This window comes from Panthera tigris, chromosome B3 (genome assembly GCF_018350195.1).
Source record: "Panthera tigris isolate Pti1 chromosome B3, P.tigris_Pti1_mat1.1, whole genome shotgun sequence".
In the NCBI taxonomy this organism is placed as follows: Eukaryota; Metazoa; Chordata; class Mammalia; order Carnivora; family Felidae; genus Panthera; species Panthera tigris.
Window position 1 is genome coordinate 136,483,516 of NC_056665.1, and position 19,029 is coordinate 136,502,544.

Here is a 19,029-nt window from a genome sequence, read left to right on the forward strand (position 1 = left end):
CCGCTCCCCTCTTGCAATCACCCTATTCTCTGCCTTCACAGCCTCCATCGTTCTTTTTTTTATTAAAAAAATTTTTTAATATTTATTTATTTCTGAGAGAGAGAGAGAGAGAGAGAGCATGAGCAGAGGAGGGGCAGACAGAGAGGGAGACACAGAATCGGAAGCAGGCTCCAGGCTCCGAGCTGTCGGCACAGGGCCCGACGCGGGGCTCGAACCCACGGACCGCGAGATCATGACCTGAGCTAAAGTCGGATGCTTAACCGACTGAGCCACCCAGAAGCCTCCATGGTTTGTTTATTTATAGGTTTGGTTATATGTTTCGGTTGTGGACTGTCACCCCCGTCTAGGCCCAGGAGTGCAGGGACCTTGTCTGTCTGATTCACTCCTAGCGCGTATTAGGTCCTCAGTGAGTTTTTGTTGAAATGGATGAATGAATCCACCCAGCCGCTGAACTATCACGTCGTGGCACCCTGGCCACTGGGAGTTAACGGATAAACCATTATCAGATTAGGGCCCTGAGGGCATGCGGGAGCAGTGTTCTTGGCTGAATTCACGCTTTAGGTTTGTTGAGTTTATTACTTTAATTTTTCAACAAAGGTGACTGACCTGCATATTGCCATGCCCAGGGGCTCCGAGGAATGGGAATAGGCCAACCAGAAACATCCATGAAGCTAGTTACCTGGTGGGATTTGTAGAGCACTGATTGGGTCTCAAGCTTTGGTCTGAGACCCCAATCTCTGCGGATCTGATGGCTGAGCCTTATAAGCGGCATCCCAGAAGAAAATGCAGCTCTGCCAGGGTCAAATGGACCCTCAGAGCGGGAGGGGACACGTCCTAAAGTCACACCGGGAGCATCATACAACGTGGTTTATTTCCTGGACATTTTCAACCTGTACTCAGCCAGCAGGATAGTTCCACCTAGGATTTAGTTGGATTTTCAACTTTCCCTAGGAAGAGAATGGCCTCTGTGGCTTTGTTTATCAGCAGCAGCAGGAAGGACCTATTGAAGCGGATGACGGTGTAAGAGGGGGTGTCCTTTGACCGGACTATGAGCTTGGTGGCGGTGGCTGCTGCGGCCTCGGTCCCCTCCTCGCTGACATCCAGCACAGCCTTGTGGGCAACCTGCCAGGGGAAAAACAAACGTCAGTGGTCCCCGGGGGAGGGGCACCTTTACTTAACTGAGCTTTGGGGTTCTGCCTGGGAATGGTGATGCCCCCCCTTGAGGGGCTTCAAGCTTATATACGCCAGGTGCCTTGTGTTAGATTTGCGGCTGTCATTGGTACCAGTCCACTGGTCTTTAAGCGTGGAGTTGAGATTCACACCAGAAATGACCCAGGTTTGACTCCCAGTTCTGCCACTTATTGTTGCAAAAGATATTTAGATGCTGCAGGCTTCACTCTCCAAATCTCTGGAAGGGTCATCATAATGGTGTATATCCCACAAGGTCATTGGGTGAATTAAAGGAGATCACACAAAGTATGTGTGCGGGAGTGTTGCTGCATGCGTGCCCTGGAGACATAAGGAGGTGTTTTTAAGTGCTGGATCCCTTCTGGGTCTCCTAGGAAAGAGACTTACCCTGGGGCTCATGTTCTCCCAAGCTTCAGGGGGGCCTGAGGACTCCCAGAAATGACAGTCATTATTGTTCAGATGTGCCCATAAACACGTAATGGGAAAAGGACCATCATGCCCAGCGTATTCCATTGGGACCTCTCCTTCCATGACCTGGGGACGCTTCTGACCATTATGATGTATTATCAAAATACACTTTTAAGTTGGGGATCAGAAACCCATGAGCAGACAAGGACTAGACAGGGAGACCTCTTGTCAGAGCAGGGAGCCCACAGGGGACCTGGAGGGCGCACCCTCACTAAAAGGGACACTCACAGCTCAGCTCCAGCTGATGGGTGCTATGCAGGGCATTGGGCTCACTGTTGCCGTGCGGGAATTGGACTCAGAGATTTGTTTCAAGACGGTCAGAAATCTATAATTTCAGGTACAATATCCTACATGATAGAAGTTGGCTCTCTTTCTTTTTAATACTAGAGGTCACACACAACCCATCTACAGGGTAGTAATGGCCCATGGGCAGCCAATTTGACTGCAGTGTGAAGTCCCAAGCTTCAGGGGCGAGGTCGAATGCCAGGGGGCATCTGCTTATCTGCATGGGTATCGAGGGAGCAGAGTTACTTTCCCAAGACAGGACTGATTTTCACAGAACTGTGTGGTTGGACCTTAGGGACACTTGTTTGAAGAGGGATAAAAGTTGCCTGTGTATCAGAGGTATGATGGCCATAAAGCCACAGACAGGCCTGGCGGCCATGAAATTCAGTCCAACTTCTGCCCCAGAGAAGTCACTGTGCCTCTCAGGGTCTGCGTTTCCTTATCAGTGAGATGTGAGAGCTCGATTAGCCAGGTACTGGAAACTCTTCCCGCTCTCCCTGCCCGGGCAAATGTTCTCGTGGACCAACTCACTTTGGAAAGCTGCAGGAAGTCTGTCTTTGTGATTCCAGAAAAATCAGCATTATTATTAAAGGCATCCCAGATGCCCATCTTCGGGAGGATGGTTTCCAGGTCATAGGAGGCAGAAATGGAAAATTTCGGAATGAACACCTCTATCCACCTGCAGAGATGGAGAAAAGGAAAAAGTGAGGTCACGAGCCCCTTGGTCTCTATCTCTGCTTCTAGGTGGCATTTCGGGAGACTCTGTTCTTCCTCTAGGCTGATGCCGAAGCAGACAACCAACCCAGGTTGCTCTGGGGGTAAAGCCCCCTACCTAGGGGCAAGTCTGGCCCTGAAGATAAATGAGATGAAAGGGAGGGCCCTAATGAAGGAAGGTACAGAGAATACACGGGGATCCAGCGAGGGAGCCTATGGCAGAGACCAATGGGGGACACCAGGCAGTGATGGAAGTGTGTCTGCCGCCCCTGGCCCAGCACATCCCCCACCCCCAGCCCCTCCTGAGACAAACTCTGCTAACCCCTGAGAGCAGCAGAGTCCAACAGAACTTTCTGCAAGCGTGGACACAGTCTCTATTTGTGCTGTTCCACATTTTAGCCATTAGCCACGCGTGGTTATATCGAACGGCTTAAATGTGGCTAGTGCCAGGGAGGAAAACATTTTTTTGTTTTACTTATTTTAGTTAACTTAAATTTATATAACCACAGGGGGCTAGTGGCTACTGCGTGGGATAACACATCCCTCCAGGTCAACATAAGTTTTTCTTCCTCAGCAATAATTTCTCTGAACCAAGAATGAACAGCCTGAATTTACTGAGCATTTACTATGCGCCAGGCATCGTCCCAGATAATTTTAGTCATTTCCATTTTAAAGATGTCAAAACTTACTTGTAGTGCTTTGCGCAAGGTCATGTACTCGGTGAGTCACAAAAATGAAAGCACAAAAGTATTGGATGGACACTCAAGTCCTCACTGACGGGCATCATCACAACGGACAGCTCTCTCTTCCTTCTTGCTTCTCCAGCACCCGCCTGGCCATCTCCTCCCTGCTCTGTCTGCCGCTCTTTATGAACCGCCCCCTGCCCCAGCCTCCGTGCTGCCTCCTCTGTCCAGCCCTGGTTGCAGTCAGAAAAGAGAAGAAACCTCTGAAGGATCCTACAGTGTTCCTTAATTCCCAACTTCACCTCTTTGCCAGGGCTGTTTCCTTTGCCAAAAGTGCCCTGCCTCAGCCTCTATGTCCTGTCCATCCCTCCACGTCCTATCTATGCTCCTGACTCCAATGTACCATCTCTTTGAAGCCTTCTTCCGTCTCAGCTAAAAGTGATCTCTCTTTGCTCTGAAGCTCCTTAGCACTTTGCCTGCCTCCCCCTGGGCATTGATCTTTGTCTTTCTTAAATTACAGTTATCTTGACCCTGTCTTCTCTCCTCTTGGACTGTGGGCACCTGGGAATGATGCCAAGAATGCCAAGAAAATATTGCTAAGAGATTGTAGGTAAGGCTTTGATAGTCCTTTGTATCTTATGGTTAACATCCTCTTGATACTCTCCATAATGGTTACAGAACTAATAATAATCTGGGATGCCTGGGTGTCTCAGCCAGCTAAGCAAACGACTCTTGATTTCGGCTCAGGTCATGATCCCACAGTCCGTGGGTTCAAGCGCCGCGTTGGGCTCTGTCCTGGCAGTGTGGAGCCCGATGCTTTCTCTCTCTCCCTCTCTCACTGCCCCTACCCAGCTCATTCTCTCTCTCTCTCTCTCTCTCTCTCAAACTAAATAAATAAACTTAAAATAAAAAATAAAATACAAAACTTAAAAGGGAAAAGGAAAAGAAAGAAACTAATCAGCTATGTACTTTATGCATAGTAACTCGTTTTATCTTTTCAACAACTTATGGGCTCAGTAATATCATGATTCTCATTTTATAGGTGAGCATCAATGCTTTCTTTGCTTGTTTATTTTTATGGAATCAGTCCATGGAGTTTAATATTGGATTGGCTGATAGGGTGAGTTCTGCTAGCCATGACGGAACAGCTTTGCAAGGACATATTAGCTACGTGGCTGTGGGCAATTCACCTCCCTTCTCAGAGCCTCGACTTCCTTACGTGTGGGTGGGGGTGACGGTGCTCCAGTGCTCTTCACCTGTCGGGTGACTGTGAAGTTCAAGTGGGAACACACACGCACGGCACCAGTTCACCATCCAGCGTGCAGCTGCCGCTCAGTTGGCAGGAGCGATTACTCAACAGCTGCCACGCTCGGATGTACGTCCTCATCCCTTGCCCCATGCTTGGGTGTACACCATCACCTGCCCCAGGAGTCTGGAAATGGACACAGATTCCCACCTCTTCTGGAGTAAGAGGCTCCATCGCCTCAGTGTCCCGGCTGACAAGGCCTGTTCCAGCTGCCTCATCTTGCCCTGGCCAGGGAGGACAAAGAAGGCCACGGTGTTGCCACTGTAGTCCATCTGTAGTACAGAGCAGCTCAGCTCCGGATCCACCCCAAAAGCAAATTGTTCCACCTGGTGCATCATTGGGACCTTCACAGTGGCCCCCTGGCCCACCAGGAACGGAGAGCTCTTTCTTGTATCTCCAGGGTGAAAGGGCTTCTCCCACTTGGCTGGCACAGAGAGAAAAGAGAGGTCTTTGTGTCAAAGTGCTGTCAGCAAAAATGATGAAGTAAGGATCTCTGAAAACTCTGTCCTCCATAAAAGCAATGGGAAAATTGCCAACAGTGATCAGAATGGGCTTTCTTAGAACTCTAGAAATTAACCAAACTCTTTCAGCAAATTAGGGAATGGTTTGTTCAAGTGAAGCAGCTAAATCTTGGGAAGAAGGTGAACTTTGGGGTATTTTAACTTGCCCTCGTTCCATTCCCCATGTCCTAACTCTTCAGGAGACTTGAAAAACAAGAGTGTGCATTTCCAGTGAAATCCAGAAACCTGGCAGCCCCAGGAGGGAAAAAATAGGGCTGGAACCCTTTCAAAGCCTCAATCCCTAAACACTGTTATTTGACCTGTCCTGTGCTTCCCTGGGAGGCATCATTTGCAGAACTGTCTGTACTTGATCTGATTTGGAGCTCGACCAATGCAAAAAACTCTATTCCTCAGAGGAAATTAGTCAAAAGCAGTCACAGGCAGTGATAACATTTTGCAGCTGCCGGGGGCAGTAGATAACACTTGAGGCAAACAATAAACTAGTCAAAAAGGTTAACAGGACAGGCTGGGGGTAGGGGTGGGGGGTGACATCTGCAAAAACGACAAGAGTAAGGACCTCTGCATTGTCACCCTTCCCTAAAGACAATAAGGAAAACTGGCAAAAATATTCAGAATCAACTTCTTTGGAACTCTGGAAATTAATCAAAGCCTTATAGCAACCTAGGGAGTGTTCATTCAAGACAAATGGCCGAATTTCAGAAAGAACAGTCAATTTTGTGGTTATTTTAACTTGTGCCAGTCCTGTCCTCTACTCTCTAGCTCAGCAGTAGCCTTGACAAATAGCAGCCTGTGTTCCCACTACCATTGGGAGAGGGATTGACCTGGAGGTCTTTCAAAGACTCATTTTCGAAGAATTATTATCACTTGACCCGTCAGATAGTTAACTGGAAGCTCTCACTTCCAAGGTTGATTGGTGCACAGTCAGTGATTAAAGCCTTCTCCCCAGGGGGCTGGAAGTTTTTTGCTAGAAACAATTACAGACAAATGTTTTAGTTTTATGGTTGCCTGGGTGGGGATAACAGATGGGGCAAACAACAAAGTGATAAAAAAATTCTAGAAGGAAAAGCTGAGGCATAAGATGTCAGTTGGAGCTTTGGAAAGCTCCATTATATCCTGGGCATTTAGAGGCTTCATGCATGTGTAAAGCTGTGTGCGTATTTGAGAAAAAATATGAGAAGGCTGTAAGTTCTCACTTACGGCTGACCTTGAGGGTCTGCAGAAATAGAAAGTGAAGACTGGGTCAGAGTTATAAACTGCCTGGCTGAGTGTTGATGACAACCCCACCATGCACACGAGTCCTCAGCAAAGACTAGGAGATTTATTTGGCCCAAGCACTTAAGAAATCTCTGCCCAAGGGTCGCCTGGGTGGCTCCGTAGGTGGAGCGTCCGACTTCGGCTCAGGTCATGATCTCGCGGTCCGTGAGTTCGAGCCCCGCGTCGGGCTCTGTGCTGACAGCTCAGAGCCTGGAGCCTATTTCAGATTCTGTGTCTCCCTCTCTCTCTGCCCCTCCCCAGCTCATGCTCTGTCTCTCTCTTTCTGTCAAAAATAAATAAACATTAAAAAAAACAATAAAAAAAGAAATCTCTGCCCAGTCATAACTAACCACTTGACTAACCAAGAAGACACTTTGGTGGCCACACATGACAAAGTATAGACTTTAAAGAATTAGTTCGGAAAAGTCACTCAAGAAACAACTACTGCAACAAGCAAAAACAACAAATCCTTGGGATGAGGTAAATCTGATTTTCAGAGCTGCAACATTGCATTATTTTAAAAATCCAGCTTTTACAAAAAGATATGAGGCATAAAAAGAAAGTATGGGCCATGCACAAGAAAAAGCCAATCTGCTAATATGAGAAATAAAAGAAGGGACACTGAAAAAGATCTTATGGACATTAAAGGAAAATAAAGGAATACTACAAACAACTCTATGCCCACAAATTTGATAACTGAGATGAAATATTCCAATTTTCCAAACCTTAAATACGAATAAATAGACAATGTGAATAGGTCTATATCTATCAAAGAAATTGGCAATCATTAAAACCTTCCAAAATAGGAAATACCAGGTCCAGATGGATTCACTAGTGAATTCTACCAAACACTCAAGAAAGAAATTATAGGGGCATCTGGATGGCTCAATCGGTTAGGTGTCTGACTTCGGCTCAGGTCATGATCTCACAGTTCGTGAGTTCGAGCCCCACATCGGGCTCTGTGCCGACAGCTCAGAGCCTGGAGGCTTCTTCGAATTCTGTGTCTCCCTCTCTCTCTCTGCACCTCCTCTGCTCATGCTCTGTCTGTCTCTCTCTCTCTCCTTCAAAAGTAAATAAAAACATTTAAAAAAAGAAAGAAATTATACAAATTCTTTACAATCTCTTTCAGAGGATAGAAGCAGAGAAAATACTTCCTAATTTGTTCTATCAAGCCAGCATTCCTTTAATACCAAAATCAGACAAAGACATTGCAAGAAAACTACAGACCAGTATCTTTTATGAACACAGATATAAGAATCCTGCACAAAATACTAACAAATCAAATCCGATAATGTATAAAAATAATTATACGCCACAACCAAATGGGGTTTTTTCCGGGTTTGTAAGGCTGGTTCAACATTTGAAAATAAATTAATACAATCCATCATATCAAGAAGCTAAGCAAGAAAAATTAATCATATGAATAGATGAAGCAAAAGCATTCGACAAAATCCAACACCAGTCATAATAAAAATTCTCAATAAACTAGGAATAAAGGAATAACTTCTTCAATATGATAAAAAAAAAATAGCTACAAAAAGCCCACAGCTGATATAATACTTAAGGGTGAGAAACTCAAAGTTTTCCCACTAAGGTCAGGTATAATGCAAGGACGTCCCCTCTTGCCACTCCTGTCCAACATTTTACTGGAAGTTCTAGTTAATGCAATAAGATAAGAAAAAAGAAATAGAGTGTATACAGGTTGGGAAAGAAGAAATAAAACTTTGTTTGCAGATGACATGATCATCTATGTAGAAAACCCAAGAGTCAACAAACAAAAGAATCCGTGGAACTAATGAGGGAGTATAGCAAAGTTGCAGGATACAAGGTTAATATACAAAAGTCAATTGCTTTTCCATATGCCAGCAATGAATAAGTGGAGTTTGAAATTAAAAACATAATATGTTTTACATTTGCATCCAAAAAAATACTTAGGTATAAATCTAACAAAATACATGCAAGATCTATATGAAGAAAATTACAAAACTCAGATAATGAAATCAAAGAACTAAATGAATAGAAGGATATTCCATGTTCATGAATACAAAGTCTCAATATTGTTAAGATGTCAATTCTTCCCAACATGATCTATAGATTCGATGCAATCTCAATCAAAATACTAGCAAGTTATATTATAGATATTAACAAACTAATACTAAAGTTTATATCAAAAGCAAAAGACCCAGAATAGGCAATCCATTATTGAAGAAGAACAAGGTTGCAGCACTCGCACTAACCAACTTCAAGACTTACTATAAGGCTGTAGTACGCAAGACAGTGTGGTATTGGTGAAAAATACACAACTAGATCAATGGAACAAAGAGAGAGCTTACAAACAGACCCATGTAAATATAGCCAACTGATCTTTGACAAAGGAGCAAAAGCAACATAATAGAGCAAAAATGGTCTTTTCAATAAATGGTGTTGGGACCACTAGCATTTGTATGCAAAGAGAAAAAGAAGAATCTGGACACGTACTTTACATCATTCATAAAAAATTAACTCAAAATGGGCCACCTGGGTGGCTCAGTTGGTTGGGCGACCAACTTCAGTTCAGGTCATGATCTCACAACTCGTGAGTTCGAGCCCCGCATCAGGCTCTGCGCTGATACCTCAGAGCCTGGAGCCTGTTTCGGATTCTGTGTCTCCCTCTCTCTCTGCCCTTCCCCCACTCACGCTCTGCCCCTCTCTCTCAGTCAAAAATAAACATTAAAAAAAAATTAACTCAAAACGGACCACAGACCTAAACATAAAACACGTAGAAGATAATATAGGAAAAAAACTAGATGTCCCTGGGTACGGCAAAAAATGTTTAGATACAACACTAGAGGCACAATCCATGAAAGAAATCCCTGGTAAGCGAAACTTCATTAAAATTTAAAACTTCTGCTCCGTGAAAGACAATGTTAAGAGAATGAAAAGCCAAGCGACAGACTAAGAGAAAATATTTGTAACAGATGCACCTGATACGAGACTGTTATCCCAAATATACTAAGAACTCTTAAAGCTTAGCGATGAGAAAAACAGATGACTGGATTAAAAAAGTGGGCTAACCACCTCGACGGATACCTTGTCAAGGAAGAGAGGCAGGTGACAGATAAAGATGAAAAGATGCTCCATGTCATATGTCACCGGGGAAATGCAAATTGAAACAGCAATGAGATATCAACAAAACACCCATTCACGTGGCCCAGATCTGGAACACTGACAGCACCAAGTGCTGGCAAGGCTGTGGAGCAACAGGAACTCTCACACATCGCTGGCATGAATGCGAAAATGGTACAGCCACTTTGGAAGACAGTTTGGCGGTCTCTTTCCAAACCAAGCATGTTTTTGCCAAACAATCCTGCAAGCATGCTCCTTGGTATAAGGAATTGAAAACTGTGTCCCCACAAAACCCAGCACATATTATAGGATTCTGTTTATATGAAATGTCCAGAAGAGGCAAACTATAGAAACGGAAAGTGTATTCTTGTTTCTGGGGAAGAACATAAATGAAGAGTGAGTGCTCACGGAGAGGTGATGGGAATGTTGTGGAGTCACGTATGGACGTATTTGCACAACCTTGTGGGTATACTAAAAACAAGACCCACTGAACTGTACAATTTAACATAGCGAATTTCGTGCTGTGTGACTTTTTTTCAAGAAGAAAATAAGATTAAGTTAAATGAACAACGTAGATAAAGCACAGAGGACATAATAGGGGCTCACGGCATATTGATTCTTTTTCCTTCCCCTCCCTCCTTGCAGAATGGATGGAGAAATGGGTGGAAAGGTGAGCGGGTAGATAGAGGGAAAGATAAATGGGGGGTGGGGGGACGGCAGGAGGGAGAAAGGAAGGGAAGGAGAGAGAGGAGAAGCAGGGAGGGATGATACAATGGCATCCATGATAACTCAGCCCTGAGTGTCCAGCACACCAGCAGAAGCAAAAGCCCATGGTGCTGGCTGTATCATCACCCATCCGGTTAGTAGACAGACTCACACATTAGGCACATGCCCGGGACCATGGAGCAAGTAAGGGGTAGAGGTGGAATCCAAACCCAGGGCTGTCCGACTTCAAAGCCGTTGTCCGTTCTGTGGCAGCACAGTGTCTTTGCAAACTGTAAAGCTCGAGACATTTGCCCAGGGGGTGTGAATTGCAGTTAAGCTGGTCTGTCTACACATCCACCTATAAAAGTGCTCTCACCTTTGGATTTGCTGGGCTGCCCACGGAGGCCAGGGTCAGCCTCTCAGGACGCATAATCAGGCTATCCAGACACAGAGCTGAATGACCCCCCGCCACCGTAATTGATAAACTAAAGCTAGCAGAGGGAACAGGAGGTCTCATGCAGCCAGCTTGTGACACAGCTGATTCAAACTCAGGCTTCCCCTTACTTCACCGTGCTGTCTAGGGCTTGTCTAGTTTGCTTATTCAACTGGGGGTAAAAAGAAACAACATTAAAATCAAAATCAGCCTCTCCAGAGCCTTACCTTTAAAGAAAACGGGGTTCACCAGGACCATGGCCGTCAGAGGGTCAAGGTCTTGGATTAAGTCTACAACCTTCCCTTTGGTCTCCTTCTCCACATAGCTGTTGATTCTCTTCCGGGCGGTGGAGGTGCTGGAGAAATCTGTAGAAAAGACCTTCGAATCATACAGCCTCTTGGCGTCGTCCAAGAAATTTGTCTGTAGGCGCAGCTCCTTTTGGATGAAGAGGACGCTCCCCATCCTCAAGTCTAGGCCTTTGCCGGGGACACTGAGCGAGTGGAGCAGGTGCCGGAAGGCCCGGTGGATGGCGGATTCCGGCTCGTGCGTGAGGTTGAACCCCAGGCCTTGGAGGATCTGGGTCTTGGTGGCTGAGCGGGCCCCGAGGGAGAGCGTGGCCAGGGAAGCGGAGATACTCAGCGGGGAGAAGAAGACGTTCTGATCCGGGGTCTTCAAAACCAGCCTCCGGTAGAGGCGGAAGGCAAAGTTGGTGTTGCTGGAAGATACCCAGGCGGTAGCGCTGTTCCTTGTGGGGGAAGGGCAGGGGCCACTGGATGGGGGCACACAGTAGACCGGAGCACAGACGCTGACGACCAGGAAAAGTCGATAAAAGGGAGAGGCCATTTTGGGACGAAACAAGTCTGCAAGAGAGGAAAGGACCGCCGAGGGAAGGTAAGCCGAGCGTCCAGCCTGGAATCAGAGACCTTGCGACACCCCGTCCCCATTCGCGATAGAACTGGGACATGCTGGACGGTGAACAAAGCTCTCGCGTAATCTCGCTGCCTCTCGCAACCCCCCTGATGCAGATATTATTGTTGTCCTTGTCTTACAAACAAAGAAACAGGCCTCAGAGAGGTTGTGTGATTTAGGCCACGCAGCTGGGTCGTGTTCTGTCTGGGATTCAAAGCCGGGTCTTAAAGCCACAATCTCAGATCCCACGCGCTTTGCTGTTTCTGCTTCGCAGGCTTATCGTTCGGAAAGTAACACAGTGAGACCAGATGGTACAGTCCCAATCGTCGCAGCCAGACGCGCCCTCTTACCCCTGAGAGAACCCTCCAGATATTCTTGGTCCCTTTTGTGAGGACACGATCACAGCTCTCCATGGCTGCCCACCCCCTGCCCCAGGCATCTGTTGGCATGTCCCTCAAAAAGTGGACACCCCGGGGGGGCCCGGGGGGCCCAGTCGGTTAAGCGTCCGACTCCTGATCTCAGCTCAGGTCATGAGTCTCACGGTCTCACGGTCGTGAGTTCAAGTCCCGCATCGGGCTCTGCGGGGATATTGCAGCGTCTGCTTGAGATTCTGTCTCTACTTCTCTCTGACCCTCCCCCACTTGTGCTCTCTCTCTCTCTCTCTTTCTGCACTTGATCTTAGCCAAAAGGCCGAGAAGCGATCTCTCTTTCTCAAAATAAGTGAACTTAAAAAAAAAGTGGAAACCCCAGGCCGGAGGCTGTCCTGGAACCAGAGGCCTGCACAACCCCTGCTATGCCGTGTGTCCTCCCGGGGTGCCCCCCTCGCTCCCAGGGTGTTCCCCAACCCCCCATCTGTGAAGAAGGACGGCTCCGAGGAAGAAGTGAGAGGGTCTGTATAGCACCCAGAGCCGTGTCTGTCCCGCGGAGGGCATGAGGTCAAAGCTGCCCCCCACCCAACCCCCACCCCGGGTGGCTGCTGTGGTGATTTTGCCTTCCTCACTTGGAAGCAAGGTGAAGGGCAGGCTTGTCCCTGGATCTTCCTGACTGTGGGAAGGGAGGGGGTTGAGGGATGAGAAGGCCAGCCGTGCCCAGGGATGAGGTGCCACACGAGAGGCAGGGGCCTCTTGAGGCAGGTGCGGGTGGGGGCGGGGCTCTCGGGGCACCTGCTAAGGCCGAGGATCCACACCCCCATCAGCAGACATGGCCTTGCCAGAGGAGATTGGTTCCGTGTCCCAAGTCGCGGGCTGAGCAGGGGAGACCGGCCTGACCGGTAGCCCCGCCAGGCAGTCGACTAGTAAATGTCTCGGCCCCTCATGGCCCTGACCTTAGGCAAGCGGCTGCTCCTCTCTGAGCCCCAGGGAGGTGGCTTCAAAGGGGTCTGTGGCCATGGGTCTCAAGGGGGAGATCCTTATGCTCTTGAGGAAAAGCTTCACAGAAGCTTGTTCATTCGGCTCTTGACATCCAACCTCCTTTGACACTTGGCCTCTCCCCATCCCCCACTCCTGTCCCCCTCTGTCCCCCCCCCCCCACTTTTCACCTTCTCTCCCCTGCTCAATTCGCCACTTGGCTCCCAGCTGCAGTCACTCAACCACACTGCAGACAGGGGGAACTTTCTAGCCACAAAGCTCACGTGTCCCTCAGCTACTCAGATTCCTCACTGACCTTGGGAGGAAAGGCCAAGCACCTGTCGTTCGCGGTCCTTCTCTGTTGGGCTCCGACTTACCTCCCCAGCTCATCCTCAAGCACAAAGCTGTTCCAGTTCCCGGGAAAGATGGCATGGCCCTCAGCCCCGCCCCCCTGCCCCGTCCTCATCGGCCTCCTTAGCTAGCTCGACTGTCTGAGGGCTTCATTCCGTTGTAAAACCCTACCCTTCCTGTGATGCACACTCCTGGCGAGGCCCCAGACCTGGAAGAACCCACCCGTCTGCTCCTTCTTTGCCAAATGTTGGACAGACCGTGGCTCAGCAAGGCAGCTTGGTCCGCGGTGAATCCCCAGTCCCCAATTTTTATTTGCCTGGCAGGAGAGCACGGTCACCTCACCCTCCCGTGGACTAGAGGGCGCAGCTCAGTCTTTTCCGTTTCCTTATGACGGATTCCTCGCCGTCCACGAATGCACGTGTGCGTGCGCACACACACACACACACGTCAGACCGCCTCGTCTCCTGCGTCCCATGCAGGACCCTCAGAAAAGGAACCTATCTCACTCCTCCCCTCCACCCCTCTCCAAACTTCAGAGAGCATCCGTATGTCCATCCCGGGGCCCTCACACCTCTCTCTTCCGTACTTAAAACGCTCCCCCTCAACTACGTCCGTGCCATCGGCCTTTAAACACGTTCCCGGCTGGGACGAATGGCCCACCGCCATCAGCCCAGCGAAAACCTTTCTTCAGCCCCTCATTGCCTTCTAGCTGCTGCCCTGTCTCCGTCCTCCCCATCCTGGCCCGAATCCTCACGAGCTGTGATCCGGATCCCGGCCCGGATCCTTCACGGTCCTCATGGTCTTACTTCCGCTCACCCTTGGCCCACTCCAGTCTGGCCTCCGGGTCCACAGAGACGGGACCAGCCTGCAAACACGTCTGGGTTCACCTCAGCTGCCTTCCCGGTAGCATCTGACACTGGAGGCCACCCCCCTCTTCTTATCCAGTCCCTCCCCGTGGCTCTGTGACACCACGTTCCCCTGCGTTTCTCCTCTCGCTCTGTTCCTCCTCCTGAGTCACCTCTGTGCTTTCTGTCTCGAGCCCGGCCTCTGCTGTGTTCTCCACCTCCGCTGATCTCATCAGTCCCGGGGCTTCATGACTGAAAAGCAAATTGCGTATTATTTTTAATCCCCAGCCCACACCTTTCCTCCGAACTCCGTATCTCTTTTTTAAGTTTATTTATTTATTGTGTGTGTGCGTGTGTGTGTGTGTGTGTGTGTGTGAAAGGCGGGGGGAGGGGCAGAGAGAGAATCCCAAACAGGTTTCATGCTGCCAGCACAGGGCCAGACAGGGTGCCCGAACTCGCGCACTGTGAGATCACGACCCGAGCCAAAACCAAGAGTCAAACACTTAACCGACTGAGCTACCCAGGCGCCCTTAAAGTTTCTTTTAATGTTCATTTATTTATTTTGAGAGAGAGTGAGAGAGAAAGAGCACACACGAGCAGGGAAGGGGCAGAGAGAGGAGGAGAGAGAATCCCAATCCTCTGCTAGAGCAGAGCCCGACGCGGGGCTCGAACTCACAAACCGCGAGATCGTGACCTGAGCCGCAGTCGGACGCTTCAGCGACGGAGCCACTCAGACGCCCCACGGACTCTGTATTTCTAACCACCTACTTGATACTTTCTCCTGATGTCACAAATGAACCTGAAACTCAGTAAGACCCTAACTGAACTCACACGGTTTCCCAAACCCCGTCTCCCAGTAAAAGTTTCGACTGAGACTTTCTTTGAACATCTCCGTCCATGGCGCTCCCGCTCACCTAGTTATTCAAGCCCAGGGCTCATCTTTTCTGTCCTTCTTCCTCTTTCTCCACGCCGACACATCGCTTACCTCTTTTCACGTGTTCCAGTAGCCTCCCATTTTCCAGAGCGGGTACCAGTGTCCCATCCAGCCTGCACAACCTGGGATCCACCGGCCCCTCTAACTTTAGTTCAGATGTCAGAGCCCCTTGCTCGGGACTGCTGCGTCCAACCCTTTTCCCCATTTTTTTGATCCTCACAGGTGATCTTTGTTGTGCCCTGCTGCCCTCACCAAACTTTCCTTGCCCTCGCCCCCCCCCCCCCATTAATTTCTTTCTACTGTTTAGGTCCTATGTCATGTCATACCCTTAAGGAAGTTCTCTGGCACTCAGATGAGGAAAATTCCCCCCTTGAAACGTTTTTACAGTACTGTTAATTGTTTAGTGAGATACTTACCATGGCTACAATTTCACATTTCTTTGTGTGACGCAAAATTAAAGGAGTCACAGGGAACTTGCCCCTCTGGTACCTGCTGTACATCACGGTGTGGCCAGTACAAAGGGCTCAGTTAAGGGTTTGAGGAAGGAATGAATTGAAATAAATTAAGTGGGCAATTTACCTCTGAGAGGTGATACTGCTTGGAAATCAGCGAGAAAGACCCTTGCAGGGTCTTAATTAAGGTGATACTTACATGGCATCCCCATCTATGAAATTTGAGTTGACTTATATTTCTGGCCAAGACAAAGTAACTGACACTGACCTTGGACAAAAGGGGCGCCTGTGTGGCTCAGTCTGTTGAGTGTCCAACTTCGGCTCCTGTCATGAACTCGCGATTCATAGGTTCGAGCCCCATGTCAGGCTCTGTGCCGACAGCTGAGCCTGGAGCCTGCTTTGGATTCTGTCTCCCTCTCTCTCTGCCCCTCCCACGCCCCTCAAAAATAAATAAACATTACAAAATTTAAAACCATAGAAAATTAGGTAAAATACATGAAATAATCGAGACCCTAAAAAATATGTGAGACAATTCAGACATTGGACAACAGGCAGAGAAGGCAAACAAATCAGGGAAGCCCTGTGATTGTCCCAATATTCTGTCTAAAGACACTTTCCGGATACAAGGAGGGAAACTCAAGCAGAGGCTTGCTGACGGTCTCAGAGTTTAGGAAAGTGGAAGCAGCTATGGTTTGTGCAGCAAAAGTGTGCATTAGCTTCGGTCCGAAGCTAAGCACTCAGCGCTGCATGCGTAAAGTGAAATTCCACCAGGACAGTCCGAAAGCAAAAGCAAAACCCCAAAACCGCCGTGAAGATCTAAACAGAACAATTTCCAGAGTTCTCATAGCACGGGGAGGGAGGGAGGTTCCGACTGGACACAGCTGTGGCATGTCAATGAGCATCTAAGGCATTCAGCAGAGACCCTAGAAGTGTCACATCTTGATGTTAGGGGTCGATTAACTTTAGTTTAAAGCCGCTGTAGACACCTTAACACACTTGATCTGCAATGCAACATTTTATCATGAGAAGATGATAAACCATGATAAGATCCTGGACAGGATTAAACAAACAAACAAAAAAAGTCCTGCGTGTACTTGTGTTGGCTGTTTCAAAACAAGTGTCAACACGTTGTAAAGAGAGACAACAAAATCCAGACCAAAAAGATTATAAGAGAAAATCTAAATGGTTGAAAGAAAAGCTCAGTGAGCTTGAAAACACATCAACAGGAGCTGTCCAAACTTAAAAGACAGCAGGCGGGGGGAGGAAAATAACAGAGCCCCAGTGATCTGTGAAATGAAAGCAAGCGGTCGAACAGATGGGCAGCTGGAGTCCTAGGCAAGGAGGGGGTGGGAGAGAAAAAGCCTGGAAGAAATAACAGGCAGAAATATGTGTGCCCCTTACTCTACGTAAACGAAGTAAAAAAAAGACTAACTACAGTAGAATGAATACGGCCCTGTCATTTCTTCCCCCTGAGCTGTATGGTTGCACTTGACTCTCAGTCTGTCTAGGCTGCTCTCCCCTCCCTCCCTTTCTGACAAACTGCTTTGCATCCTGCCGGCTCCAGCTCCAAACTTCCCACCCCGCGGAGTCTTCCAGATCCCACGGAAAGTCAGCCCCTCCCTTCGCCCACACCTGGAGCAAACCATTGCAATTTACCTCCTCAGGTCTCTGTCTCCCCGAGTGCACAGTCTGGATCTTGTGTGGCTTCCTCCAGGGCAGGGACCATAATCGGTGAGTGACGGGGAGAGAGGGAGAACAATAAAGGGAGTATAAAGATGGGGGAGGAGGTGGGAGGGCAGTGGGAGGAATGTAGGGAACCCGAAGGGCCAGGCTCTGCTGACTGGCCCACACCCAGGGACTTTTGTAAAGGCCTACAGTTGGCGAGACAGGTTGGCATCCTGAAGGATGGAGTTTCCCAGGCTGGGTTAATTGTCAGGAGAACCTGTGTTCTCATTAAAATGCACATTCCCAGGCCCCGCCTAGAACTACTGAGTCAGACTTTCCAGGGAAAGATGAGCCAACTTAGGAGTGAGGGGCGCTGGGTGCTTCCTTCCCGCACGACTTCCGCTCAGGTCGCGCAGAGAATCTCTCTGGGGCTTCTCTGAAGCTCTCAGAGATATTCTTATCTCTGGCTCTGAACACCTCAGGTCCTGGGAAAAGCAAACCCCTGGTTCTCCCCAAATTCACAAGACCAATCCTGCTGCTGGAGAAATGACGCCTCGGACGCAGATCCCACGGGCCCATCCCAGGTCCCATCTAGATGGAGCCTTATCCCAAGTCTGTCCACCTCCTCGGGGCCTCTCGTGCCGCGCCCAGGCTGCTCTAGACTTCTGTTCCTGGCTGTCAGATCTCCTGCCTATTTCACACATCTTTATGATTCTGCCCCATTTCTGGTTTATATGGATCTTCCCATCACTTTTTAAATCTGGCTATATCTTGGTACTTTTTTCATATATTTTTTAAAGTTTATTTATTTATTTTGAGAGAGAGAAAGATGGCGCAAGTAGGGGAGGGGCAGAGAGAGAGAGAGAGAGAGAGAGAGAGAGAGACAGAATCCCAAGCAGGCTCTGCACTGGCAGCACAGAGCCCCATGCGGGGCTCGAACTCAGGAAACCACAAGATCATGACCTGAGCCGAAACCAAGAATCGGCTGCTTCACTGACTGAACCACCTGGGCGCCCCGCATATATATTTTTAACGTCGCCTATTCCTGCTGGGACCGTGGGGCACATGGGACACCTGGAGGCTGGAATTTGCCATGTCACGTCAACCAGAAGCTGCTGTTCAGAAGCTTGCCAAGAGGGCGACCACACAATGTTGTCGGGACCCAACAATACCCAGTGTGGACGTGAGCACCTGTCCCGTGGTGGGGGTGCTCCCCAGAGCCCCCTGCGCTCTCTTGCTGCAACCCTGCTCATCCCTTAGCCCGCCCAGAGTGGCCGCGTGAGCGGGGCTGAGGGTGGGGAAGGGGGTAGATCCAGACGGACCCTCAGGCCCTGAGGAGTTTTGTCTAATTGTTCCTTTGTTTTCTGTTGGTTTTGGCAAAGAGGTCACTGTTTCAACATTCCAAGAGACACAGGCTTCCTGTTCCAGGAAGGATCTTCACCCTGCCGGGACTCTTTCCCAGCCCAGTCTTGGAATCTGGGATTCCTTCATTGGCATCCCACCAAGAGAAACCAACCGAAAGGTTACCTGTGCTGGAAGGTTACCTTGAGAGACACCCACCCAGTAGCCTTCCTCCCTGGCTCTGGATGCCTTTACCAGGCATCACTAATGCGGATGGGTGCCTACTGTGTGCAAAGTAGGCTCATATGCATTACATTATGTAACCCCCTCCCCCGCTCAAATATCCTCTGAGATGAATATGATGATCCCCGCTTCACAGAGAGGAAAAACCAAGGATTGGGCACAATTAAGTGCCTTGCCTAATGTCACGAACCAAATACACGGCAGAGCTGGGATTCGAACTTCAGCCTGTCCGACTCTGGGACCTCCCGCCCACCTCCAGCCGCTTGAAGCCCCTGACAAAG

The 19,029-nt window shown here is 48.8% G+C and overlaps 1 protein-coding gene across 4 annotated transcripts; it reads right to left on the reverse strand.

Moving 5' to 3' along the window:
• Nucleotides 1-566: 566 nt before the first annotated feature.
• Nucleotides 567-17,206, reverse strand: SERPINA9 (serpin family A member 9). 4 transcript variants are annotated; one of them, XM_042990464.1, is made up of 5 exons: nt 17,156-17,206; nt 10,890-11,522; nt 4,795-5,068; nt 2,473-2,620; nt 567-1,122 (listed from the first exon to the last, which is right to left on the reverse strand). In XM_042990464.1, the coding sequence occupies exons 2-5, from the start codon at nt 11,503-11,505 to the stop codon at nt 919-921; spliced, it is 1,242 nt and encodes a 413-aa protein (XP_042846398.1). In that variant the 5' UTR covers nt 11,506-11,522; nt 17,156-17,206; the 3' UTR covers nt 567-918. The 4 variants fall into 4 exon arrangements, with proteins under 4 accessions (XP_042846398.1, XP_042846396.1, XP_042846397.1 ...); XM_042990462.1 differs by lacking the exon at nt 17,156-17,206 and adding an exon at nt 14,085-14,394; XM_042990463.1 differs by lacking the exon at nt 17,156-17,206 and adding an exon at nt 14,075-14,394.
• Nucleotides 17,207-19,029: the final 1,823 nt, after the last annotated feature.

Coding starts and splice junctions, on each gene's coding strand:
- SERPINA9 (XM_042990464.1), bottom strand. CDS start 11,505: ATGGCCTCTCCCTTTTATCGACTTTTCCTGGTCGTCAGCGTCTGTGCT. Junction 5,069..10,889: donor GAACCCCGTTTTCTTTAAAG/GTAAGGCTCTGG, acceptor TCTCTGTGCCAG/CCAAGTGGGAGAAGCCCTTT. Junction 2,621..4,794: donor AGCCTCTTACTCCAGAAGAG/GTGGGAATCTGT, acceptor CCATCTCTGCAG/GTGGATAGAGGTGTTCATTC.